General features: G+C 42.9%; 2 protein-coding genes across 6 annotated transcripts in view; one reads left to right on the top strand and one right to left on the bottom strand.

The window, feature by feature from the left end:
- Nucleotides 1-606: 606 nt before the first annotated feature.
- LOC141152996 (uncharacterized) lies at nucleotides 607-4,064 on the bottom strand. Of its 4 annotated transcripts, none has more exons than XM_073637682.1 (3): nucleotides 3,781-4,011; nucleotides 3,342-3,611; nucleotides 607-2,354 (listed from the first exon to the last, which is right to left on the bottom strand). In XM_073637682.1, the coding sequence occupies exon 3, from the start codon at nucleotides 2,326-2,328 to the stop codon at nucleotides 868-870; it is 1,461 nt and encodes a 486-aa protein (XP_073493783.1). In that variant the 5' UTR covers nucleotides 2,329-2,354; nucleotides 3,342-3,611; nucleotides 3,781-4,011; the 3' UTR covers nucleotides 607-867. The 4 variants fall into 4 exon arrangements, with proteins under 4 accessions (XP_073493783.1, XP_073493788.1, XP_073493766.1 ...); XM_073637687.1 differs by having other exon boundaries at nucleotides 3,911-3,987; XM_073637665.1 differs by lacking the exon at nucleotides 3,342-3,611 and having other exon boundaries at nucleotides 3,911-4,064.
- USO1 (USO1 vesicle transport factor) overlaps nucleotides 4,028-27,331 on the top strand; it is a 61,739-nt gene continuing 38,435 nt past the window's right edge. Inside the window, exons 1-7 of one of the 2 annotated variants that reach the window (XM_073637646.1) lie at nucleotides 4,028-4,287; nucleotides 9,158-9,244; nucleotides 13,540-13,604; nucleotides 15,023-15,096; nucleotides 24,404-24,504; nucleotides 26,316-26,418; nucleotides 26,728-26,783. In XM_073637646.1, the coding sequence (XP_073493747.1) occupies nucleotides 4,219-4,287; nucleotides 9,158-9,244; nucleotides 13,540-13,604; nucleotides 15,023-15,096; nucleotides 24,404-24,504; nucleotides 26,316-26,418; nucleotides 26,728-26,783 (555 nt within the window). In that variant the 5' untranslated portion in view covers nucleotides 4,028-4,218. The remainder of the gene's footprint in view (nucleotides 4,288-9,157; nucleotides 9,245-13,539; nucleotides 13,605-15,022; nucleotides 15,097-24,403; nucleotides 24,505-26,315; nucleotides 26,419-26,727; nucleotides 26,784-27,331) is intronic. The other variant, XM_073637654.1, reaches the window with a different exon arrangement.

Raw genomic sequence — 27,331 nt, 5'->3', positions numbered from 1 at the left:
ACGGATGAGAACAAGACATTGTCTAAGTCTCATGGGCCGGAGACAAGAATCTGTTTTTAAAACTGATGCGTGAATGGCTTTATGACACTCTATGGGTCAGTATCTGTCCGAAAAAACAAAACAGACAGCACTAGGATGTGTCACACAGATTCCCTTGTATTGCGAGAAGCCGGGTGATGAGACTAATTGGCACATGATCACAAGAATGCAAATGGCATAAATACGGCCATGTAGCAGCACACTCACACAGAGCATACAGGGGAGTCATGACAGTGCGCACATCGCACACCATCATAATTCACAAAAAAAAGGGCCAAAAGAATACTGATTTAATCCTGGACAACCATTTAAAAAGCAAAGTAGTGAGATCAAGATATAGCTTTTCAAAACCTGCTTCCTTTTTGGTCGCTGATCACAAGCGATCTTTCCAGGATAAAATTCAATGTAAGTCACGTACATTCAGCAACATATATAACATATCATTTAATATTAGTCAATGGGGAGGTCATTGATTCCACAGACTTCAACGCATGTTGCACATGACCTGTCTGCAGTTTGGCAGCTTTTTGGTTTTGTGCCAAATTGCAATTCCAAAATAGTCGCAGACAATGTCTTCTTTTTTTTTATTTTTTTAAATTCTTAAAAACAGAAATTGTGCAGTGGTGTAGTATGATTTCTAATACATGCATTTGAACAAGAGAAGAAGGGCATGACATAACTTACAAATACATCGGTGAGTAGATACTGCCTCTTATGTACTTTAGAAGGCACTATTGATAACACTTGGGTACACTCTTTAATTACCAACACAGACTACAGATTTCCTTGCAGGATGCCAACTAGTCCGCATGAGGAGTAACTGCATCACTACAAGTGCAAAGCTCGTATGGCTTGGAGTCCAGCACTAGCAGCGACTGCAGGGCTGACAGCAGCAACTCCTCGAGCAACTGCTCGAGCTTGTACATACCGCACAATCCAGTTATCAATGATGTCCTTAAGTGGCACAGTATGGTTCTGCAAAACTTTATACTGTCTCAAAGCCATGTTACCACCAACCTGGATTGTTAGTTGAATGGCAGCATATAGGCTATTAACAAAGCTGGAGATCTTCATGTGGCCTTGGGGACGCTCTCTCTGAATCAATTCCCACCCTGCCCAGTGACCTCCAGGAGGAGCATCAGTAACAGCTGTGCTGACTGGCTGGGGTGCTGATGGAGGGGTGGCTATATATGCCCCATACTGCTGAATAGGTCCCAATTCATCAGTCCCTGTTTGAAGAACTATCAAATCAAAGAGTTCTTGCCATGGGAAGTCTTGGAAATCTTTGATCGCTCGAACAGTTGTCACAATCGGAGTTAACATCTTGAGCTCAGTTTGTTGGCACAAAGATGCTAGACACAGGGAAATTGGTCGGGCGGTAGCTTCAAGCAGTTGGAACAATTGTCTGAAGTCATCTCCTGTTGTCATCCCATGCAAACAATGCATGGAGAAAAAGTCCCATCCCTTCAGGACCATCTCTCGGGTGAAGTCAACTGTATCTACATTAGATTGTTTAATAATCTTCCGAATTTGTCCATTTGTGATATGCCCACCACTGGTCACAATTGTAATCCCTAACACTATTAAGTTGATGATCTGACCATGACGTGCAGCCGATCGACGGGAAAAGAGAGCAATGATCAATAACAATTCCAAGATGGCCAAGTCATCCTCAACGCGTTGTTTCATAGCTGCCCCAGTCACGATGTTAACATCAATGTACATTGCCACTGCCCAAGGATGAAGTTCCCCGTTGACAGGCACTGGTTTAATTCCGGCTGGAGCATTAGAGGCTTGACATGTGGCCACTAATCCAGTACTTCCAGGCACAAGAGTCAGTAACCAAGCAGCCCAGTGGGCAGGGTCAAATGAAATGATGTTGCTAACTGGTTGCACAGGGAAGTCTGCAGGCCAGGCATTTGTGATGGTGCAAATATCTACCTCCACGGGGACACTTATGTCATCTAATGCGACTGCGGCAGCACCTGCTGACTGTCTGATCAGCTCATTCACTGACACTTGGTTAAGGTACTTAGTGGGGTCCATCTTTAGCGCCCCTCCTACAGCACTGATGGCCATAATGCCTTCACGCACGTCTCCATCACGAATCATTCCCTCTCGCTGTAATTCTCGCCCAATCTGTAGAGACAACAGGCCACGGAGCCATGCATTAATGGGAGCGCCTCCTGGTAACGGGCTACATTGTGGAAGAATTCGGGACCAGCGACTGCACTCTACAACTAGTAGGTCTGCTATGCCAACAAGGTTGAATGGGTTTTTCCTCGCCATTATGCAGTTCACACTGGATGAGAATTCTGCGGGATTAGATAGACAACAAAGTAATATGGCTGCGGGATTAGATAGACAATAACACAGTAATACGGCTGCGGGATTAGATAGACAATAACACAGTAATACGGCTGCGGGATTAGATAGACAATAACACAGTAATACGGCTGCGGGATTAGATAGACAATAACACAGTAATACGGCTGCGGGGTTATAGACCATAACACAGTAATACGGCTGCGGGTTATAGACCACAACACAGTAATACGGTTGCGGGGTTATAGACCATAACACAGTAATACGGCTGCGGGGTTATAGACAATAACACAGTAATACGGCTGCGGGGTTATAGACAATAACACAGTAATACGGCTGCGGGGTTATAGACAATAACACAGTAATACGGCTGCGGGGTTATAGACAATAACACAGTAATACGGCTGCGGGTTATAGACAATAACACAGTAATACGGCTGCGGGGTTATAGACAATAACATAGTAATACAGCTGCGGGGTTATAGACAATAACACAGTAATACGGCTGCGGGGTTATAGACAATAACACAGTAATACGGCTGCGGGGTTAGATAGACAATAACACAGTAATACGGCTGCGGGGTTAGATAGACAATAACACAGTAATACGGCTGCGGGGTTATAGACAATAACACAGTAATACGGCTGCGGGGTTAGATAGACAATAACACAGTAATACGGCTGCGGGGTTAGATAGACAATAACACAGTAATACGGCTGCGGGGTTAGATAGACAATAACACAGTAATACGGCTGCGGGGTTAGATAGACAATAACACAGTAATACGGCTGCGGGGTTATAGACAATAACACAGTAATACGGCTGCGGGGTTATAGACAATAACAGTAATACGGCTTCGGGATTAGATAGACAATAACACAGTAATACGGCTGCGGGGTTATAGACAATAACACAGTAATATATAATATAAAAAGATTACACATAGCTCTGATTGTTCACTTTTGATAGAATTCACCTTTTCGTGTCTATACACAAGTCTCAGCCAGCTCCACCAGTTTGAAGAGCGGGCGGTGCCAGTGACGGAGCAGCCGACAGAATCATCATATTTATGCCACTTTTGTGATGTAAATTATACCCCGGACATCTGTAATAATTTATAGCACTTCTGTGTTATACATTATGGTGACTGTCGGGGGCGCTCTTTTAAATCTCTCCCCACGACGCTCCGCCCACTCTTCTGAGTGTTGGTGCTGCGAACAGGACTGGTGCAAAACTGGGCAATTCCCTAAAAAGGCATTAAGAAAAACATTAAAAAGCCATGAAATCATCATAAAGCTGGTATCTATATATATATATATATATATATATATATATATATATATCTCTATCTATATATACAGTATATAACGTAATTACTACTAAAGAAAACAAACCAGCTGTATTCTCAGTTATACCTGGGCCTCGTTATCCCCCTCACTGCAGTAATTCCATTCCAGTGACTAGTTACTAGTGGGGCTCTCCTGAGAATTGCCGTAGAGCGACACATGTCGCTATGTGACCGACTGTCCCGCAGCCCTCACCTACCTGGACACTACTGAGAGGAGCTACAGGACCACAGCCGTGTGTTGTACAGAGAGGTCATGTGACACAAGTCTGCACCCTACACGTCACCGCCACGTCCTCCGCGCATGCGCTAGTCGCCGACCGCTTCCTGGTCTCATTCCTGGATGCCCACGTCATCACTCCTCAGCCGTGTACCCTGACATCACCCTCCGCCCCTTCTTCACCCTTCACCCCGCCGCGTCTTCACAGCACCGGGGCCTGAGTGTCCAGTGCTGGGGCTCTGTATTCCCGATCCTCCGGCACGTTCTCACCTGACAGCAGCCTTCACCATGAATTTCCTGAGGGGAGTGATGGGAGGTCAGCAGAGCTCCGGGGTGCAGCCGTCTGGAGCCGAGACTGTGAGTGCTGCAGCCTGTGGCTGCTTCCTATACATTACATGACGTCACGGAGGTGTCCGATCTCGGCTTTATGAGGTGTGTGGCCGCCATGTTTTGTCCTGGCACTGCACTGAGGGGGCTGCACTCTGCCTCTGTCAGAGACCCCATGTATTCGCCTGGGTGGCTGGTACATGGGTCTGCATAGCTTCACCCACACTGCGGATGCCTTGGCACGGTGTCATTCATCATAGGGGCGGGGAATCAAGCACATACATGGGGGATCCCTCACTACCTGGGGGCCTAGGGTTGGGGCTATGCCAGAGTGTTCCACTGTAAAGTGAGGAGAGGGGGCCCCTGTGCCGGCAATAAGTATAAGGGGTTGTTCAGGACTACGATATCGATGTCCTGCCTTTAGGATAGGTCATCATTATCAGACCTGAGGGGTTCCACACCTTGCCCCCACCGAGCACTAGCCATCAGCTCTGGATGTGTGCAGAGTAGAAGACCCCGCTTCGGTCACTGCTGTGGCTGATCCCAGGTGCTGGATATGGGATCTGTTCTGTTCACTGTGTACATCTGGCCACCACCGGAGCTGAGAGCAGGTGATCATAGGGGTCTGGGTTTTGGACCCTCTCTTATCTGATATGGATCACCTCTTCCAAGAATAGCTTGATAAAGAAAAACTAACCGGCCAACCTGATTTTGTGGCGTCTCTGTGAGTGATGAAGAATCGCCACTCACGTATATATTATAAGTTCCTATTTTTTATGGTTCTTTGCTATGTTTTCCATCTTTTTAGTGTGATCAGCAGCGCCCTATAAAAGCCTGTTCATTCTCCTTTTTGCATGTTATACTATGACTTGGTCATTGATATCATGGTTTTGAACAACCCCTTTAAGGCCTCCCACTCACTGTCGTATTGCGCTTCCATTGTGTACCAAAGCCATGTTTTGTCTCTCTATAGGGCGCTGTATGTATATAGAGCTTTTCTTCATCAGAGCATTGCTTACATAGGAGATTGGCTCTGTACATATGGCAGCGCACAGAAGTAACCCAGCTTCAGATAGACCTGCACAGACGACTCTGCACAACACTTTTTGCCCTCATCGGACAGGATCAATATACAATTGTACTATATTCCCCAAGATAAGCAGTGTTGCTTGTGAGAGCGATTAAAGGAAACCTATCACTAGATTTGTCCTGTATGAGGTAAGGCTGATTTACAGCAATCTATAATGCTGTTTATATGCCCCCAATCCAGCCTGCAAGACAAGAAAAAGTCCTTTTAGTATGCTGATCTACGGGGCAGTCGGGTCTGATGGGTGTCGCTGGTCCTGGCTCTCTTCTTGCAATGCCATCCTCCTCTGCTTCATGTGGATGATGCATCCTATGTCATCCACACAGAGTCCTGCATCGTGCTCCTGCGCACTTCTCTGCCCTGTTGCGGGCAGAGTAAAGTACCGCTGTGCGCATGCGCCAGGTCTCTGTGGCCTTTTTCTGCACATGTGCACTGCAGTACTTTGCTCTGCCCCTTACAAGGCAGAGAAGTGTGCCTGTGCAGGAGGGCAATGCAGGACGAGGTAGGGAGCATCACCTACGCGAAGCAAGAAGAGCGGAGGCGCCGGATCAAGACGCCCATCGGACCAGGTGAGTATAATAAAAGAACTTTCTCTTGTCTTGCAGGCCACATTGGGGGCTTATATACAGCATTATAGAATGCTGTATATGAGGGTTTGCAGGTACTGGCCTTACTTCATACAGGACAAACCTCGTGATAAGGTTTCCTTTTAAGGTAAATATTTTAGACTGGTATCATACATTAAAGGGCATCTGTCAGTAGGATCACCCCTTCTAAGCCATCTATATGGGCATGTAGGTCATAGGAAGCTGAATAAAGTGATACCTTGAAATCTGCGATCCAATGTCTTATTCTAGAGAAATCTACGCCTTTTCTTATATTTCTGAAGCAGATTCTCAGGATCTATGTTTGGCCTATTGATCTTAACACCTTACTTACAATAAGAAAAACGTGGATTTCTCTGAAATAAGACATCGGATTACAGATACCAAGATATCCTTTTATTCAGCTTCCTACATGACCATATAGACGGCTTAGGAGGGTTGATCCTACTGACAGATGCCCTTTCATGTTTAACCCACCAACCATTTCATGCGTATAGTGATGTCCTTGATGGCTTTGGTAGGAAGGATCGGGTGGTGGATTATGGCTCTAATAAGATGATCAGTGGATGCCAGAAAACAAAAAAAACTAGATGACCTGCTTTTCTTCTGTATATTCCTGGCCATTATATGACTTGTATGCGAAATTTCTAACAATCGGGTATCGCTCAGAGGCTAATTTTTTTTATCATACTTGAAAAACTGATTTTTATTTTTTTCAGTGCACATTTTCTGTTGCAGAGGCTCGGTGATGGGGGAGGGAGCTGACTGATCCCTGTTCCATCATTGTATTCATTGGTATCTGCATTCCCAGGATGGAGATACCAGTGAAAGTGACACACTGAGCAGGGGCGGCGCATGGTGTGTGGCACTCCTGAATTCAGCCCTTTTACTGTCCCGTCTGCGGGCCGCATCGGAACATCCTTAGGGCCACATGTTACCCATGGGCTGTACTTTGTCCGAGTTTGCTACAGGTACGTCTTATATCTGTGACAAACACTGATGGAACACATGAAAGAATAATGGACATTCGTATGAGGTCTTATTCCCTCTGTATTAAAAGTCATAGCAGTTTCTTCTTGTGACTTCTGTCTACAGCCAGCTTCTCCTTTCCATAGATTTTTATAGCCAGCCAGTGTAATCTGATTCTTTATTGCAGACAGATTTGTAGACAGATTTGAGTAGTTTTAGAGAGTGAATCAGTGCTAGAGACAAAATGTGACAGTTAAGAGGAGAAAGAGACATTTTCTTTTAGTAGTAAATATCAACACTTCTACTGTTGTATAAAAAAAAAGTGTGGTTACTATTTAAACATCAATGTATATGTACCAAAAAATGGTTCCTATAGTGCATCTTGAGTATAACTGTCAGAATGGAAAGAGGAAAAAGGAAAAAAAATGTCCGTAGGGCCAAAATATTCTCTGCCTCAAAAGGCCCTCTTACACTTGTCAGCCAATCTTGCCGATCTTGATGGAATCAGCTGACCGTCTATAATATATCAATAGGTGATATGGGGTGGGAAGGGAAAAGGATCCAGACTCGTTGATTTTCTGCTGGACGATCCGTTTGTTCTTCAGGACATAAGCCACCGTCAAAGGTAACGACGCTCTCATAGAGGACACAGGAGGTCTCTGCCGAGAATTCCGGGGTCAGAAGAGAGAGCCCTTGGCGGAGCAATCAGCTTATTGTGTATGGGCATAAGGCGTTAGCTTTTGGCTAAGTGTGAATAAAAAAAAAAGCTTCTTGGACTTAAAATAGAAAAATAATAATTGCTATAGTAGAGTGATTGCGGAGTGCTGGAGCTTTTCCCCTATTTATACAGTAGGAGACGGTTATTGATTCTGATGCCAAATGCCATCATTCCTTAGCCTTCGTTCAGTAAAGAAAGCTTTTTCTGGCAGGATTGCATTATGTAATTGTATTTATAGTCTGTAATGTTATTCTGCTTGGTACAAATTAAAAAAAGAGCTGTAGACCTTTCTCGGCATAGTGAAGGGCTGTGTGCTTGTGCTTGCAGCTGTTGGGACAAGTGAAACCTTTCACTGGAGGATCACAGAAGGTTATGGCTGAAGTGCAGCCACTACACTGACTGGAGCTGCGCATTCAATGTTTGGGTGCACGCTCTAGTCCTAGCCGAGTATCTTCGGAGTGCTCGGAATATATGTTCGAATCACGAACTTGGAAGGATTGCCTAACAAACAGGCAATCCCTTCGTGTGTTGCGGCTGGCGAGCAGCTGCGAGACATGCAGCCGTAGCGACGCAAACATATTTTCCGAGCATTCTGAAGATACTCTGTTAGGAATTGAGCCTGCTCGGATAACACCTTATCCAAGCACGTTCGCTCATCACTAGTGCAGAGTGATCAGGTGGGTGGGTGCTGGGTGTTGGACCTCCACCAATCTGATATTGATAACCTATCCTACAAATAGATCATCAATGTCTTACCCTTGGAGAACACCTTTTAGTGTGATAGATGCCACTCTTAGACATCAATAACAGGCATTGACAACCCATACGATCAAATGCTATCCATTTAACACCATGAAAACGCATACCCATTGACTCAATATGAAAAAAAAGTATACCTTTGCTTTCTAAGTGAGTCCTATGGATGGCATAGCACAATCTACTACACTATTCCATGCCTTTTATTTTTTGTAATACGCTGACCTCCTCCAGTCAGATGGAGGTCTGAAGAACACTCTTTTGGTCTCCATTTGACTAATGAGGCTCCTCAGGCATGTTTATCGTGTACTTTTTGGCGTATACGCTAAACCTAAATGTATAACCTGATATGAATCCATATACATTAATTAGCTGCTGGCTGTGTCCCAACTCTGCCATAAACGGCCACAATGGACTCAGCCTAGTGTGTATGTGTTCTTAGCAGGAAGAGGTGAGTAAATTACTGACAGGCATCGGCAACATTTAGTTGATGTTTCATGTGTATGGTCACCACCTTTAAGTATTCCTGTGAGTATAAGATCCATATCGTGTCAGGTTTTGTTTTTCTAGTTCTCCTTGCATGGCTGGTGAAAACATTAAAATATGGCATAAGGCATAAAAAATGTCCTACACTGGTGTTTGTCATAATGAAGATTTCTGCACCGCTTTCTTTGCTAACTATATGGTCATTTTTACCTAACTAATCTATGGTTCATGTTTTCTATTGTACTTATAGGTATTAATGATCTCCCTATTAATCCGCAGATCCAGAAGCTTTGTGATCGAGTTGCCTCATCAACCTTACTTGATGACCGAAGAGATGCCGTACGAGCCCTCAAATCCTTATCCAAGGTATGTTATTGGCTAGGAACATGGATCATGTGGCTATGCTGGGTACTATATGCATATAGGCAAACTCCTCATGATGTAAAAAGTGAGCTGTTCCTGTAATTTATTAGCAATCCGATCTGTGTCTTCCTGTCTGCATGTTACTTCTCGTGTGACCACAGACAATACTAGAAATAGTGTCTGAAATTTGCGTAGTGCCGAAGAAAGAGGCATTAATTAAAAGTAACGTCGGAAAGTGCAGCCATATTGTCACTCATGAATGCGCTGTCACATATTCTGACTACTTCTGATTGTCACTATTCCAAACTTTGACAACTGTCTGATCTCTGACTTCCTAAACACATAGTAATTTTAACTTTTTGGTCCAAATCCTTTTTCACTGGTCAATTATATAAATAAACACCAATAAATCATTTGGGCCCAGTTAAGAATCAACAGCACCAATGTACCTAAAGCAAAGATTAACTACATGGCCTGAGTTAAAAATTCCCAAGACTTTATTGAAAACATATAAAGGACAAAAATGCACAAGATAAAAACAAGGCGCAACACAGATGACAGAGAGGTGGAGCACCTGGACCTATACAATGTATAGAGAATAACCAAAATATTATTCACATAGCTCCAACAGGTAGATGTACAACATCAAGTATATGGTATGATAGACATTTACATATAAAAGTGATTAAACAGCATTGAATACATAAATGGTAAGCCACATATAAAGAGAAAATATATATAAATACATAGAATAGTTCCATCGAGACCTGAATATGGGTAAGTAACTACTTTGTACATAATATCCAAGTGGAGCTGCCTATATACATAAGAAAGCCCATATTGGAACTACCCAATATAAACATAAAGTGGTCAATTATATGTGAAAAGTATTGATTGGCGCAGATCCAGATGCTCATAGCCTTTCTTTTGACCCTGTCTTGGATGAGAGCAGCACTCCTTTGTTTTAGTTAGCGGCAGGGGTCTCGGCATACAGACACTCATTGATCAAAACTTCTGACGTTACCTTTTATCATGTTTTGGACTTTTCTAATGGTAAAAAATAAATAAAAAGCACCATTGTTTTCACTTTCAACCTATTTTTTTGTAACAGAGGAATTAAAAGGAATGTGTCAACATGTTTTGCTATGTACTCTAAGAGCAGCATAATGTAGAGGCAAAGACCCTGATTCTGGCGATGTCACTTATTGGGTTGTGTTTTGCTGTTTCAATAAATTCAATGTTTTATTAGCAGGAGATTATCACTAGAGGACTAGCTGCCTTGTGCTTCTTGTCAACTGCTTTGTGTAACCCGCCCTCATCTCTGATTAGCAGCTTTCTGTCAATGTACAGAGTACACAGAAAGCTGCCAATCAGTGGTGTGGGCGGGGATATACAGAGCTCAGCATTCAGAGCACTCTAGGTCTTTTAAAGCTCTCTTTTGAGATATTTATCAACTGTTGAAGATCTGCTACATGAGATCTGGTAACATCGTGGACCCCCTCCAGAGTGTCCATTTGGCCTGCGAGGTGCTTTCTCAAGCATGCAATTTCAGATCTACAAGCTTCTTTTAAAGTTTTAAAGTCCTCCTTAGAGGGCAAATGACTTGGGTACTTCTTCCAAGTAGAGGAGGATGAAGGAGTCTCATGTTCCATCCATTCGTCATCTGATGAGGCAGGGGACGAGTTCCATTCCTCTGTGTCCTTAGTGTGGCCTAGTTTCAGGGGGGTTTCTCCCAGGTATGTGACCTTCCCATAGCCTGAATATGTGTGGGCCTTTTTAGAAAATGATCTCCCTGGTCTGGTGGGCTGCTGGGTGCGAGGACCAGAGTGCTGTGGGGTGGACTCAGGAAGGCCCTTGTATGCTCTATGCCCAGGTCCATTGTGAGCTGGCAGGCCTCTGTTCTGGGAGCTAGGCCCAGGGGCACACAACCCCACCTCACGATGCATCTGCAGGGAGTCGGATTCGGAGCTGGGACCAGGATTCCCAGCCAGGTCCTCCCTCTCCATTTTCGAAGGGACCGGAGCCTCTCCTGCAAAAGTCACCATAGTGTGGAATGCAGGCCATCTCCGTCATAGGCCAGGATGGCGCCGAGATGCCGTAGCCGGTGCAGCTGCGGTGGTGCATGCGGTCACAGGGGTCTTTGCCTTCCAGGGCCCATTCAGGTAGATCTGCTGGCCAGTGCTTTAGTGGGAAAGCCGTTATTTTAGCAGCACCTGGTGGGTGCTCCTATCACCAGGGCTGTGGAGTCGGTAAGCCAAACCTCCGACTCCTCAATTTCCATGACACCGACTCCACGACTCCGACTCCCTCATACATGGCTCATGTTTAAGTGATAAATTTACTGTAGCACAGATTCATCTCAGCTAAAAGTCTAGACCCTTAGATCAGGAATAGGACAGACATTTATAGGACATTTCATAACTTTCCCAAATTCTTATGAAAAAATATTCCCCACAAACTGCATTGAACTGCTGTACCCAATTTATTATATATTTTAGGAGTTGGAGTCTGTCCATTTTATACCGACTCCACCAAAATGGACTCCAACTCCACAGCCCTGCATCTCACATGCGTCCTCTCAGGTTGGCATCCCGGACACCTTTGTTTTTATATTGAAGCACATACAGTACAGACCAAAAGTTTGGACACACTTCATTTAAAGATTTTTCTGTATTTTCATGGCTATGAAAATTGTACATTTACACTGAAGGCATCAAAACTATGAATTAACACATGTGGAATTATATACTTAACAAAAAAGTGTGAAACAACTGAAAATATGTTTTATATTCTAGGATCTTCAAAGTAGCCACCTTTTGCTTTGATGACTGCTTTGCACACTCTTGGCATTCTCTTGATGAGCTTCAAGAGGTAGTCACCGGAAATGGTTTTCACTTCACAGGTGTGCCCTGTCAGGTTTAATAAGTGGGATTTCTTGCCTTGTAAATGGGGTTGGGACCATCAGTTGTGTTGTGCAGAAGTCTGGTAGATATACAGCTGATAGTCCTACTGAATAGACTGTTAGAATTTGTATTATGGCAAGAAAAAAGCAGCTAATTAAGAAAATCGAGTGGCCATCATTACTTTAAGAAATGAAGGTCAGTCAGTCCGAAAAAATGGGCAAACTTTGAAAGTGTCCCCATGTGCAGTTGCAAAAACCATCAAACGCTACAAAGAAACTGGCTCACATGAGGACCGCCCCAGGAAAGGAAGACCAAGAGTCACCTCTGCTTCTGAGGATAAGTTTATCCGAGTCACCAGCCTCAGAAATCGCAGGTTAACAGCAGCTCTGATTAGAGACCAGGTCAATGCCACACAGAGTTCTAGCAGCAGACACATCTCTTCAACAACTGTTAAGAGGAGACTTTGTGCAGCAGGCCTTCATGGTAAAATAGCTGCTAGGAAAGCACTGCTAAGGACAGGCAACAAGCAGAAGAGACTTGTTTGGGCTAAAGAACACAAGGAATGGACATTAGACCAGTGGAAATCTGTGCTTTGGTCTGATGAGTCCAAATTTGAGATCCTTGGTTCCAACCACCGTGTCTTTGTGCGACGCAGAAAAGGTGAACGGATGGACTCTACATGCCTGGTTCCCACCGTGAAGCATGGAGGAGGAGGTGTGATGGTGTGGGGGTGCTTTGCTGGTGACACTGTTGGAGATTTATTCAAAATTGAAGGCATACTGAACCAGCAAGGCTACCACAGCATCTTGCAGTGGCATGCTATTCCATCGGGATTGCGTTTAGTTGGACCATCATTTATTTTTCAACAGGACAATGACCCCAAACACACCTACAGGCTGTGTAAGGGCTATTTGACCAAGAGGGAGAGTGATGGGGTGCTACGCCAGATGACCTGGCCTCCACAGTCACCATACCTGAACCCAATCGAGATGGTTTGGGGTGAGCTGGACCGCAGAGTGAAGGCAAAAGGGCCAACAAGTGCTAAGCATCTCTGGGAACTCCTTCAAGATTGTTGGAAGACCATTTCCGGTGACTACCTCTTGAAGCTCATCAAGAGAATGCCAAGAGTGTTCAAAGCAGTCATCAAAGCAAAAGGTGGCTACTTTGAAGTACCTAGAATATAAGACATATTTTCAGTTGATTCACACTTTTTTGTTAAGTATATAATTCCACATGTGTTAATTCATAGTTTTGATGCCTTCAGTGTGAATGTACAATTTTCATAGTCATGAAAATACAGAAAAATCTAAATGAGAAGGTGTGTCCAAACTTTTGGTCTGTACTGTATAGTTTAACAAGACAACAAAAACATTTCTTTTCTCTTTCTATGACCAGAAATACCGTCTTGAGGTTGGCACCCAGGCAATGGACCATCTGCTGAGTGTATTACAGACTGACCGGTAAGGGACAATTACTTTTTTTTTATAAAATTAGAGTTGAAAAAAGGCGTTTGTTCATCATATTTTAACCTTTTTATTCTTCCATTACTACCAGAAACCTTGAACTTTATAGCTCTATTCAAATTATTAATGCCCATTTTTTCCATTTATTTGTCTTAGTGCACATGGGTAGAAAACAATGCAACAAACATGAAGTGAATGTTTTGGCTTTAATTTAGCAAAAGGCAGAGATCTCAATGGGCGACACCATTCTCTTTTCTGCTATCATTCTTCTAAATAGACACTTCTGTATATACTGTAGTGTTGACTCCTCAATCAGTGGCTATACCTCCACTTGTGTATCTAAGTTGCTGATGTCACACAAATTAACATTGTTTTCAGAAATTTTTTTTGAAGTATCAAATCAGTTCTTCTCCATATTATTTTATGTGTGAATTCTTCATGGAGATGTGTTCATAACATGGATATTTATCACCTATTTATAGGCTAGGAAATGTCTGATCGCTATCCTTGGTTTTCATGAATAGCACTCATACACATGTTATTCTCCTCTAAGTGGTCAGAGGAAAAAAATCAGTGACATGTCCGATTTTGATCCAAGTGTCGAATCAAGATTGGCAATGCAAGTCTATGGGACCATGGAAAACATTGGACCGCACTCGGATGACATCCAAGTGTGGTCTGATTATCACAAACTGACAGAATGGAGAAGATGGAGAATTTTTTTTTTCTCCACCTCTGAGAAAAACTGATCCCACTCTGATCAAAGTCTGATCAGCGTAATCCGACCATTTTTCTCGGATGGAGAGAAGAACGGCCGTGTGCACCTGCCCTTGGAGTGGTTGTGCAGAACCTCTTTTCTGGCAAGGAGACTTTCTATACGTATCTTCAGTTCTCCTGCGGAGGCAAAAGTGCCTTGAGAAGAGAGGAAAAGCATAAAAAAAAGATTTTATGTGCTCACACTGTGTCTTTTTCCAGCAGTCAAACATGTCTATTTTCCAAGCAGAAGACTCCTCAGGAAACTCTCCTCTTCTCAAGGACTTTTATAAACTTGAAGTATCTCTTGGTAGTTTCCTGAGCTTTTTCTGGCATGTTTTTTTCCTGAGCTTTTTCTGGCATGTTTATTTCAACTCCATCAATGAAAAAAACTGTAGCGTTATTTGCGACAGAAACGCCAAAATGCTTGGCGTCTTTTGAAGGCCAAAAGCGTTTGAAAGAAGCTCAAACATATAACTTAATATATACAGCAAGTTTTTTTTCCATAGAAATTAATATGTTCATTCTTTTGTGTAATTTTTTTGCTGTGTTTTCCACAAAACCGGCTGAAAAAGACGCAGTGTGAACACACCCTTACGCTTCTTGCACTTTAACCGATCATAATACTGAACGTTTTTTTCAATGAACATTGTATCTTTCAGTGCTGATTCTGAAATAATCGGCTATGCTCTGGATACACTTTACAATATCATGTCTAACGATGCAGAAGAGGCAGGTAAGTCACCAGTCTCTCATAGACGCTCCCTTATTACTCTCCTCTCTTGCACTTACCATTTGTGAATCTGAATGACGTTTTCACAGAAATAACATCATCATCCATTGAAATGTTTTCACATTATTCAGCTAACAGTAAGCGCCTGTCTTACAGCCAGAAGTTCTCTTTATATATTGTGCAATTATTAGTCTTGTGGTTGCCATCCCTTGTACAGAAAACACCGGGAATGTTCTCAATGAACATGACATCAGTGTGAAAAATGCCTAATGTACACAAGTAGTTACCTTTTAGGGTATGTGAACACATTGCAGATTTGGTGCGTTTTTGTTGCTTTTTTTTTCCTGCGCGTGTTTGTGACAAAACCTGATGCCAGCAAAGTGAGAAACCTGAAGTGTCATGCACACGTGGAGTATTTTTGACTTGCAAATTTGGTGCAGAAAATAATCTGCAGTATGTCAGTTCTCTGTGCGTTTTTTCCTGCGTTTTTCACCCATTAATTGCACTGAATAAACACAGGCAAAACATGCAGCAAAAAGGCAATGTTTTTTTGAGGCTGCGTATTTCTGCAATCAAATACTCAAGGTGTGCACATACCCTTAAACTGCCATTACCATAGTCTTTTAGTTACCTGTGCTGCTATTATTAAGTTATCCAGTGCATCTAAAATGAAAACATTAAGCAACTTAGCAAATAGTCTTAGCTGAAAGCATCCTACCGTTTTTTGCATAGCGTTCCTTCACAGATCGAAGTATCCACTATGATTGCATACCAGGGGTGGGTAATTAATTTTCCCGAGGGGCTGCATAAGAGACTGTGACTGTTGTGGAGGTCCAAACCAATAGGCTGAATTTTAATTCTTAATTCTGCTCAATATTAACATATTAATTGTAATTATTTATATTAATGTTAATTGTATCACTTAATATTGAGCAGAATTAAGTATGCTGACATCCCCCTATACATTGTTTGAGCCCTCACATAGCCTCTCTATATACAATGTGAGCCCTCACATAGCCTCTGTATATAGTGTGAACCCCACATAACCACAATATATACACTGTGAGCCACACGTAGCCTCCATATACACAGTGTGAGCCCCACATAGCCTCCATATGTACATACAAATATCCCATACACCTGAAGAAAAAAACAACACATACTCACCTCTCTCTCGCTTCCCCGGTGTTCTGCTCCTGTTTCTTGTGCACGGAGTTTCAGCAGCAGCGTGATGAGATTATGTCATCACGTCTGCTGTCTCACACACTGAATGGTGGAAGATGGGAGCGGTTGGCCCTGTCCTCCACCAATGTATTCACTGCTGTCTGCATCCTGAGGATGCAGATAACAGTGACAATGGGCGGCAGCATCGGATGAATGGCGTGCGGGTGAGTCCATGGACTTGAGCAGCCAGAGGGCAGGATGTGGCCTGCAGGCCGCAGGTTGCCCAGGTCTGTTACAGACTAGCTACCTAATTGCATAGCATAATCCTGTGTCCTTTTTTCTTGCACACCTAGTTTTCCAGGATGCCAAATCTGTTAAACAATTTAGAAAGTAATAAAGAAACAAGTATAATCAGCAGGTTTATGTTTCTGGGGGTCTGCCACAATAAGTTGATAACCTGTAATGGCTGCCACATTCTGTTGCCAATTTTAGAAATCAATGAAAATGATCAAATAGTTATAACTAAGTAACTGATGAATAGAATTACAAATAAAATAAAACCTTGAGTATCAAATATCACAGGCTGGGAAGTCGTACAGATCCACCCACTGTTATCTCTTTGTCACTAACAGCTCTCTGCTGCCCCCGATCGTCCAGACAATTACACGATTGACCGACTATTAAAGGAGGAGGTCGCAGGCAGTCTCCACTAATAGGCCTGTTATTGGGAAACTAACAGTGAGCGTATGGTATATACACCTCCGATTTCAACTCGTGGAATAGATATATACCCCGTTACTGTCACTGCTATCTCCACGATAACCCAAGAACTACTCGCTGCCACCACCAGTCATTTTTATACAGGCTGACTGGGCGCTTAATTTCTGGTAGCATATGACTTTTGGGTGCAATTTACAGAACAAAAGGAACAGAACTATTACATTTTATATTTAATCCAGAACACGATGGACAGTGTTTACAAAAAGTCTACAAAAGATTTTAAGATTTCAAATGAGAGGTTCCTTTTGAGCATTGTAAAATGTCTAATTCACAAACTGTTGGCCTGTTTCTGAATAGTTACCTTGAATGACTGTTAGGACAGGGTGCACATAAAGGCTATGGACATCCAGCTTATGAAAGATACTAGTGCATGCTTTTTTACAGACAGATTTGGTCAGTGAAAAGAAACACTCATCTGCACTTCCTCATTGAATAACATTGATCCTCGTGCTGTTTGTTTTTTTTACGGATAGCTCTCGGGTTGAAAATACAGTCGTGTGAACAAGCCCTGAAACTGATGGCACAATTGATCTTACAGTTTCCTATAGGAGCGCCTATGTTCCCTGCAGTATCAGTTGTGCTGTTGGCACCAGGCTGAGCTGGACCGAAAAACGGTTGCATAAAGTGTTTCTCTGCCTGGCTTTGTGCGCTAGACCATTGCACAAGGATTGTCATCAGTTGTATCCTGCTCAGATGGAAAAACAACTAGCAGAACACAACTCATGTGAAACTAGCCTGACAATATAAATTAGAAGTTGCGCTAAAAATATAGGTTTGTTGGACCGATAAACGTGAAATCTATTTGAGGACTTACTATATATATTTCGATACATACCAGTGATGCTGCTCTTGGAGCCAATTTTGTGTTCGCGACAATATTGACTTCCATACACATTAATAAGTAGAATTGGTCCATCCCTGAGTATTACATTGGGTTCACAGACTTGAATGTTCTTTAGGATATCTCCAAAAGAAGGAATAGATTATGACATTCCAAATTCCTAAAAGTAAAGCTTTCCCCAAACACTTGAGACCTTTTGGGTGTTGAAACATTGCACTTGATTTTTGAGTAAATATTCACTTGTAGAATGTGGCTGCTGCAGTCAGTTACCCCTTGTGATAATATATTCCCGAGCGACCAGGACTTTAGCCACCTGTTATCAACTACTGTATGGACTTTGCATCTGCTGATGGTTTAGTTTGTATACTTTGGGATATGTCATAAATGTCTGATAATTCCAGGTCGCTGCAGGAATTCATTACCGTAGCACAATGGGGTCACTTATCCCCTGATTGAGTGTGGCAGTACCTGGGCGGAAGGTGGAGGAGAAGCGGAGAAAAGTTGTTAGGCTGTTGTAGGATTGACCCACAGAGATTACAGTGGCGGTTTATGATTTTCTTCCCATTGTGGCCAGGCCTTATTGTTATTTATTATTATAGCGCCATTAGTTCCATGGCGCTTTACATGTGAAAGGGATATACATAGCACCAACAATTACAATAATTTTGAACAATAGAAGTCAGTGACTGGTACAGGAGGAGCGAGGACCCTGCCCACGAGTGCTCACACTCTACAAGGGATGGGTGAGGATACAGTAGGTGAGGATACAGCTAGTCGTGCAGCGGTATGGTGGAGCAATGGTTACTGCTGGTTGTTGGCTTGTCAGAAGAGGTGGGTCTTCAGGTTCCTTTTGAAGGTTCCCACAGAAGGCGAGAGCCTGATATGTTGGGGTAGAGATTTCCAGAGTAGGGGGGATGCACGGGAGAAATCTTGTATGCGATTGTGGGAGGAGGAGATAAGAGGGGAGTAGAGAAGGAGATCTTGTGAGGATTGGAGGTTGCATGCAGGTAAGTACCGGGAAACTAGGTCACAGATGTATGGGGGAGACAGGTTTGGATGGCTTTGTATCCCAAGGTTAGGGTCTTGAACTGGAGTCTCTGGGCAATGGGGAGCCAGTGAAGGGATTGACAGCGAGGAGAGGCTGGGGAATAGAGGAGTGACCAGTGGATTAGTCCGGCAGCAGAGTTTAGGATAGATTGGAGGGGTGCGAGAGTGTTGGCAGGGAGGCCACAGAGCAGGAGGTTGCAGTAGTCGAGGCGGGAGATGATGAGGGCGTGTACTAGTGTTTTTGCAGATTTGTGGGTGAGGAATGTGCGGATCCGGGAGATATTTTTGAGTTGGAGTCGGCAGGAAGTGGAAAGGGCTTGGATATGTGGTTTGAAGGAGAGCTCAGAGTCCAGGGTTACCCCGAGGCAGCGAGCTTGTGGGACTGGGGTGAGTGAGCAGCCATTGACTTTGATAGATGGGTCAGGTGGGGGGGTTGAGTGAGATGGTGGAAAGATGATGAATTCGGCTTTTTCCATATTAAGTTTTAGGAATCTAGCAGAGAAGAAGGATGAAATAGCGGACAGACATTGTGGGATTTTTGTTAGTAGGGAGGAGATATCAGGTCCAGAGAGGTAGATCTGTGTGTCATCAGCATAGAGGTGATAATGAAAGCCATGAGACTCTATGAGCTGTCCCAGGCCGAAGGTGTAGAAGGAAAAGAGCAGGGGTCCTAGAACTGAACCTTGGGGTACACCAACAGATAGGGGGCGAAATGAGGAGGTGGTGTGTGAGTGGGAGACGCTCTGTGGTATATGACATTGTTGCTTTATGGACTTTTGGACTATATGAGAACAGAAACCCGTATTCTGTTAGTCGGGGGTCGTAGATAATGCTTTGCCTTGAGTAATTGCAGTAGGTTGATCTTTTTAGTTGGGGCCTTAAGCACAGATTACATCTCTTAGGCTTTGTTCACACATGGCACTTATGCCTCAGGGTGACAGTAAAACAGTTTGATGTGGTTTCTTGGCAATCACTAGTGGAGTACATGTTTTTGGTTGTTCTACTTCACTGTTACTCACGATAGCAGTTGTTGGAGAACGGTGTGTGGTTTTTTTTTTTGTTTGTTTTTTTTCTTCCCACCCCAGCTTTGCTACTTTTGAACACACACGTAGGACATCTTCGAGTCGCTAATCGTTTACATTAGACCTGATAAGGATGTATGACTTATTTCGTTATGTCAGTCTTCATTAATTCAGGAATTAACCTCTCACTCCCTGCTACTCTGATTTTGCTCCCTTGCGAAATTGTTCATGCAGTTGGTCGATCCCCTTCGTGGAGCCTCCTCCCCAGAGATACAGGTGAACTAGCACCTATGGAAACACTGCTTCTGGCAAACAGACAGGCTGCTTTTGTTGGTGCAGTGACCCACCACGCATGCGCGTTTCGCTGACCGCAGCTGCATCGTGTCGGACATTGGATTTATCACATTTGCTGTGCGTGAATATTGTCATGTTGCTGTAACCCAGGAGCTCCGCCGTTGCAGTTCTGCGATACTCTGTCGTATATGACAGTGTTGCTTTATTAACATGGCATGCTCCCATCACCACTGATGTATGCCTTGTAAATTCTAGCCTTCATTTATCTGTCTTGTGTTGTAAACTTCTCTTTCTTTCTTTCATGTCTTTGCAGCCGAATCTGAAGGTAAAAATTGGTGTCTGCATGATGTTGACTTCTCATCCCGCATACTCCTCACTGGTGTTGGTTCAGCTCTGTCCGTTCCCATGTACTGTAGATCCCCACTGAACTAATCATGAAAATAATCAGTAGTTCCATGCAATTTTTCATTTTCACTCATGGTCGTGTATTAGAATCAAGGATTTCCTTTTTCTTTCCTCTAGTCTTGGTTCTGTCTGTCTATCATTGCTTTTTAACTCCTATTAAAGTCAATGCAATACCAGTCACAGCCTACGAACATAAGTGGCAATGGTTCTGGGAAAAAAAACAGACTTTTCTTGCTAATATCACTCACCCCTGTTCAAGGGGATATCCGGGACTTGCTACCTACCTGCCTGTTGTGCCCGGCGGCGTCCTTCCCCGGCACAGAGCAGTTACAGACCGCTCCTGCCCGTGATTCAGCTGCCTCTGCTGACGTCACTTCGACAGAGCAGCCGCTTCTTTTCCGCCCTGCCCTGTCGATGGGGCGGGACTGCAAACATCACGCTGATTGACAGTCGGCTCCCCCCAGTTAGGCAGCAGGGAGTCGGCTCCCCCCAGTTAGGCAGCAGGGAGTCGGCTCCCCCCAGTTAGGCAGCAGGGAGTCGGCCATCAATCAGAATGATGTTGGCAGTCTCACCCTGTCAACAGAGCAGAGCGGAAAAAAGGCCCCCGCTGTGTCGACGTGACATCAGCAGAGGCAGCTGAGTCTGTCTGTGACCGCTCTGTGCCGGGGAAGAACATCGCCAAGCACAACTGGCAGGTAAGTAGCAATTACCTGCCTGTAAGGGCTTAGACTCCTTTATTTACTTTTACAAAGTCCCAGATATCCTCTTTAAAGAGGACCTGTCACCAGATCAAAAGTGACCAATTTTTGCTATTATATTATTCCCACTGTTAACCTTAATATTCCAGTTTCTTCTTTCCACCATACAGTTCCAGAGATATAGGCTTTTTTAATTAATGCCAATTTTTATGATCTTTAGAAAGGGGGCGTGGCTCACGGGGGTAATGCGGAGCAGCGTAAAGCCCCACCCCCAGAGAAGTATGTGAGCCACGCCCTCTTGCAAAGACAATAAAAATGAGCACTAAATAAAAAGACCCGTATCTATGGAACGTTATAGCAGATTTTAAAATTAAAAACGTGGAATATTCATGGGAACAGCAGTGATGAAATAAGTGGAAAAATGACAACATTTCACCTAGTGACAGGTCCTCTTTAATTAAATAAGATCTAATTCTAGCATCTCCAAAAGGACCAATAACCAGATAATACTGAATGTGGGACATATTTGATCTATACTAACATACTACTACTAATAATAGCAATGCCTAATTTATACTTTTATGTGAACACATTCCTAGAACTATACTGAAATGTCCACTCTGTAGCTTTACGAAAAAATCAGCAGAATAGAATCTGTTGTTAATGGCGCCATTGTGTTCCTTTTAAAGTAAGCAATTCAGAGCATAAAAGTATACTGTAAGATTGCAGCTAATTCAGACACACATACACGATTGCCTAATTTTACTACATGGGAATGTCTTTAATTTGTCAAATGACTGTTTTTTGGATGATCGGGTGGCAGATTAAAAGCAAGCTCCAAAGTCATGCTTCACTAAAAATCATGAATTTAGTAACCTCACATTTGCAATACTAAGAACAAAGAGAGGCTGTTTCATAGATTAAATTGGGCCTATCTAGTGCCCACAAAGTGATACTAGAAGGTTAAAGGGACTCTGCCGGCACAGAATGACTGTTCAAACTAAGTATAGCCACTCGGTGCATCACAGCAGGGTCACACATTTAAATGGGATCTGTCAGCTGGTTTTTGCTACCTTATCTGAGAGCAAAGAGGAAAAAAACACTGGAAAACTATACAGATATGGAAATGTATGAATCCAGTCTCTGGCATAAAATCCAAGCTGTGGAGATCAGCGCAAGGACCGTAGAATGGCGGACCATTCGGTATAAATACATAGAGAAGGAGAACAACCGAACATACAGTCCATGGATCAATAGAGAATAGCAGAACAATTGATAAAATGAAAAAATACCTTTTATTAAATAGCACAAATGGTACACCATACACAAAAAGAGAAACACGTGCGCAGAACCTGGCATATTAATTAATTCATAATTTGGGCACATAGAACAATTGACCAGACGAAAGAGTGTATAAATAACATAATACGTCCCTTATCTACATATTCCTCATAAATAAAGAGGGATATATGCAATAACAATAAATACCAAATAGAAGTATATATATCAATATCACATGTAATATATGTGAAACATACAGGGTACTCCACAAGTGTGTGCAGTCATATTCCCCAAAACTAATGGTGCCAGAGCCACAACATGTCCTAGGCATGAGGAGGAGTGGACAGGGGTCAACAATCAATATGTCAGTTTAATCGTGCCCTATCATACCTGAAGGTAAAAGCCAGCCGTGTAGCGTATACCCCTTCTACCATGCGTTTTTTAAGCGTTTCTGCTGCGTTTTTGCCATTGCGGAAACGCTTAAAAAACGCATCGTGGGCACACAGCCTAATACTTTTTAATGACGCTGCCATTGTACAGTAAGGCTGTGTGCCCACGATGCGTTTTTTAAGCGTTTCCGTAGCGGCAGAAACGCTTAAACGCATGGTAGAAGGCCTGCCATGTTCCCCAATGATAATCCGCATGTGCTGTGCACATGCTGCGGAAATTTCCGCTGCGGATTATCATTGCGGAAAAAAACGCAGCACTACCAATTATTTTGCTGAAGTGCTGCGTTTTCGCTGCCATTGACTTGCATTAGACCGCATGACATCCGCATCACTAGATAAGCACATGCGGAATCCATGTGTTCTAATGTGCGGATGGTACCCGGGCCTGGAGAAGAGGAGACTCTCCTCTGGATCCGGGTACCATAGAAACTGTGAAAAAAAGAATAAAATAAAAAATAAAGATTATATTTACCTTCTGACGGCCCCCGGTGCGCTCTTCCTCCCTTGCCGGCAGCTCGCGATGGACTGAAGGACCTTTTCTGATGTCATAGTCATGTGCCGGCAGCCTGGACGGAGGGAAACAAGACACCGGGGGCCATCAGAAGGTAAGTATATATTTATTTTTTACCATTCTTTCGGTCACAGTACATAAATCCATGCCGTTTGCATGGATTTATATAGAGTGACCAAGTTGTCAAGCACTTTCCAAGTGATGCTAAAATCGCTTGGAAAGCACTTGTCAACCCGCATGTGAAGAACGCTTGACAAACTCTTCTACCTGGCAGGAAAACGCATGTACAATCCACATGTACAATCCGCATGCGTTTTTTCTGCCAGGGAGATGCAGAAACGCTCAGGAAAAATCTGGAGCATTTCTGCATCTTGGGCACATAGCCTCAGGGACTGATATTGCCAAATTTTGTGTCTTGACAATGGACACACCTTCCCATAAATTAGTGCCTAATCTGAGACATCAGCAGTCTATTAAATTAGACTAGGAGCTATGACATGTCACATGAGTCTGCTTAACGAAACCATGCTGGAGAAGAGGAGCTGCACAAGATATAGAAGACATAGTGCTGTGCCAAACTAAATACATTATATAATTTTTTTCTTTTCAAATGCAGACCTACTTGTCTCCAGTTTTGGAGGCTGGCGTTCCACCTTGGGTATTTTCAAGATTTTTGTTTTTACATGTCCAGGATCTGATTGTAGGGTAAAACCACTGAGGGCATTTTCAGGTTCACCATCTCTACCATTAACACAGATAACAAAACATTCTAGTCCTCTACCATTTTACTTCTAAAATGTTTCTGATTCATTTTACAGAGGAGAACCAGCAAGTGCAGACAGACGATCTGGGAGTCCAGTTCACAGAAATGTTCATTAAACAACAGGAAAATGTCACAATGGTACTATCTATTTTAGAGGTTAGTCTTTTTTTTTTTTTCTTCTTTTTGTCTCCAACAAGAGGCACTGTGGTAAAAAAATAAATAAAAAAAAGTAAGCTCTCTTTTTATTTCTAGATACCATATATCTGCAGATAAAATCTTTATATTTTTTATGGTGCCGGCCCAGCCCCTCTTTATACATTTTTTTTTCCTCCGGGGTGGGTGTTTTCCCTGGTTAGAAGAGCTTTGCTTTCTTATCCTTCTTCATTCAGTCTAGTATCTTGCTTCTTCCTGACAGTACTTGTCTTTCAGAAAATAAATCTTCCTTTTTTTTGATGATGTTCTCATAGAGGACCCTCAGTGACAGTCTTAGTGAGGAGATCCTGCTCATGTTATGTTATTGCAGGGGTAGAAACAGGCAGACAAGAGCGCAGACCCTCACACAGGCGGAAAAAGAAGCAGCTACTTCCACCATAAATTATACTCTAAATGGATAAGTGGTGAATGTGAAAATAATTGCATTAATGCATACATTATATGCATACATTGTGTCACATTGAGGCATTTAGACTGCTCCTGGATACTTCTTAAAGCGGATCTGTCATCCAATTTCACAATACAAACTACATATGTTGAACAAAGATCTGTTGGTTCTGATGAGACTATGGCAAAAGCCAGATCGGAACAGCTGTATAATTTAGTTTAAACTCAATCGCCACCTATCTTTCCTAATTGACAGCTCCTCAGTGTCCCTCCTGCTGAGCTCTCACACTGCTCAGTACAAGCTGCCGCTGTGTTGTCAGTCAGGTGGGTGGAAAATGAATACACTGGACTTCTGAGCTCTCAGTCTTTAGCCGGACTCCTAAAAATGCTCATTTTTAATATTCCGTCACGCAGTTATTCTGCGCATGTTCCTGCAATCTGCAAGTGATGTTACGTTTCAGCGTATGGTGGCTTTTTAAGAACCAAAAGATGTACACTTTTTGGAGACATGCGGTTATCCTTCATCAGGTCGTAGTTCCTCACAGGACTAGATCTTATGAGCGCTGCAGCTGGCACATGGGCAGATTGCATGGAAACTCTGGACTGGTTGTGTAACTGATGACTGTTAACTACTAAATGTGAGCAGTGTTTGTGTTAACAATGAACACATGTTAAAATTGCATTCAAATACACGATATTTAAATATTACAAAAGATAAAATAAACATTTCTTGTGCACATTATTAATTCCTCAAAAACAAAGTTTTTGCCACATAATCTGAGAGCAGCATAATTTAGAGACAGAGACTGTGATTCCAGCGATCTCCCTTACTACAATAGATTTGGCATGTTTTAATCGCTCAGTGGTTAGCACTGTTGCTTTGTAACGCTGGGGTCCTCGGGTCAAATCCCACCAAGGACAACATCTGTAAGGAGTTTGTATGTTCTCCCCGTGTTTGCGTGGGTTTCCTCTGGGTTCTCCGGTTTCCTCCCACACTCCAAACACATACTGATAGGGAATCTAGATTGTGAGCCCCAATGGCCCATAATGTCTGTAATGCGCTACGGAATATGATGGCGCTATATAAGTAGGCATAATAAATAAATACAAAGTTGGGCCCTTTACTTTATGCCAGCTCCAGGTTGGCTTACTAGAGACCAGGATTTTTCACCTTCTAGCAACATTTCATGACTCCACTAAGAAACTTTTTGAAAAGTGTCTAACAATGCAAGTGTCTACCTAGAGCAGGTAGTAAATGTGGTTTATGGCACTTGCTCCAATTCTGTGGTGCAGTACAAGCTTGGATTATGGCGCTGGTCTCCATAAATCTGCTCCATTATTTCTCTTTGCGTCATTTACTTTTACAGGAATTTGATTTCCATGTACGTTGGCCGGGTGTGAAACTACTGACAAGTCTTCTGAAACAACAGGGACCGCAAGTTCAGCAGATTATTTTGGTCAGCCCCATGGGTAAGGGTCATCCGCCACAATGACTGGTCTTTTATTTATACTTTTTGCATGCTATATATTTTATAGATCTTTTAAAATCATTAGATTTTTTTTTGAGTTTTACAATTTGTTACTATGATTGACTACATAAGTATAGTACTCCACTGGAGCGAGAACATTGACTGTAGTGGCATTTACTAAATAGCCCTCAAAGTGCCAAATAGGAAAGCTGAAACCAAAGATGTCTGTCATAGTGACAGATGCTTCATTTTGGGCATAGCTGTAACGTAATATCTATATATACTATAATGATGAAATCGTATTTTTCAGGGGTTTCCAGACTAATGGATTTGCTAGATGACTCCAGAGAGGTGATCCGTAATGATGTAAGTCAAAGACTAGGCTGTTCGATGAAAATATATAATCTACTGATATACATATGTAGCAAAGTTTTAATGCACTATATCTGTTTTATATGCGTTTTAGTTTGATTTAACCTGTCTATGTACAGATGCTTTTGTTAGGCCACCTTCACACATCTGTTTAAAAAAACTGACCACCTCACGCTTACGTTTTTTTAATCTGTGTAGTTTTCAGTTGGCTTTACGTGTGTACTCTCCGTGTGCCGTCCATGTAACGTGTACCAGAATAGAAATGACAGATTTTTAGGTGTTCATGATGTGCAAAAATATAGATAGATAAACAGGTGCCTTGCGTGTTTAGCTTACTGTACATGTATTAACCTGATAAATAAATAAATGAAAAAAATCACATGGGATGCCCCCTATTTTTGGTAACCAGTAAAGGTAAAGCAGACAGCTGCAGGCTGATATTATCAGGCTGGGAAGGTCCCTGGTTATTGGGCCATTCCCTGTCTAAAAATACCAGCCCGTAGCCGCTCCAGAAGTGGAGCATCACATGAGATGACATCAAG

This window comes from Phyllobates terribilis, unplaced genomic scaffold (genome assembly GCF_046119375.1).
Source record: "Phyllobates terribilis strain yellow unplaced genomic scaffold, ASM4611937v1 Scaffold_1__5_contigs__length_1240528914, whole genome shotgun sequence".
Taxonomy (NCBI): Eukaryota; Metazoa; Chordata; class Amphibia; order Anura; family Dendrobatidae; genus Phyllobates; species Phyllobates terribilis.
The sequence above is the reverse complement of the archived record's forward strand: the minus strand, read 5'-3'. Positions and strand labels throughout refer to the sequence as shown.

Excerpts from the sequence above, each read along its gene's own strand:
- LOC141152996 (XM_073637665.1), bottom strand. The coding sequence starts at position 2,328 with ATGGCGAGGAAAAACCCATTCAACCTTGTTGGCATAGCAGACCTACTA.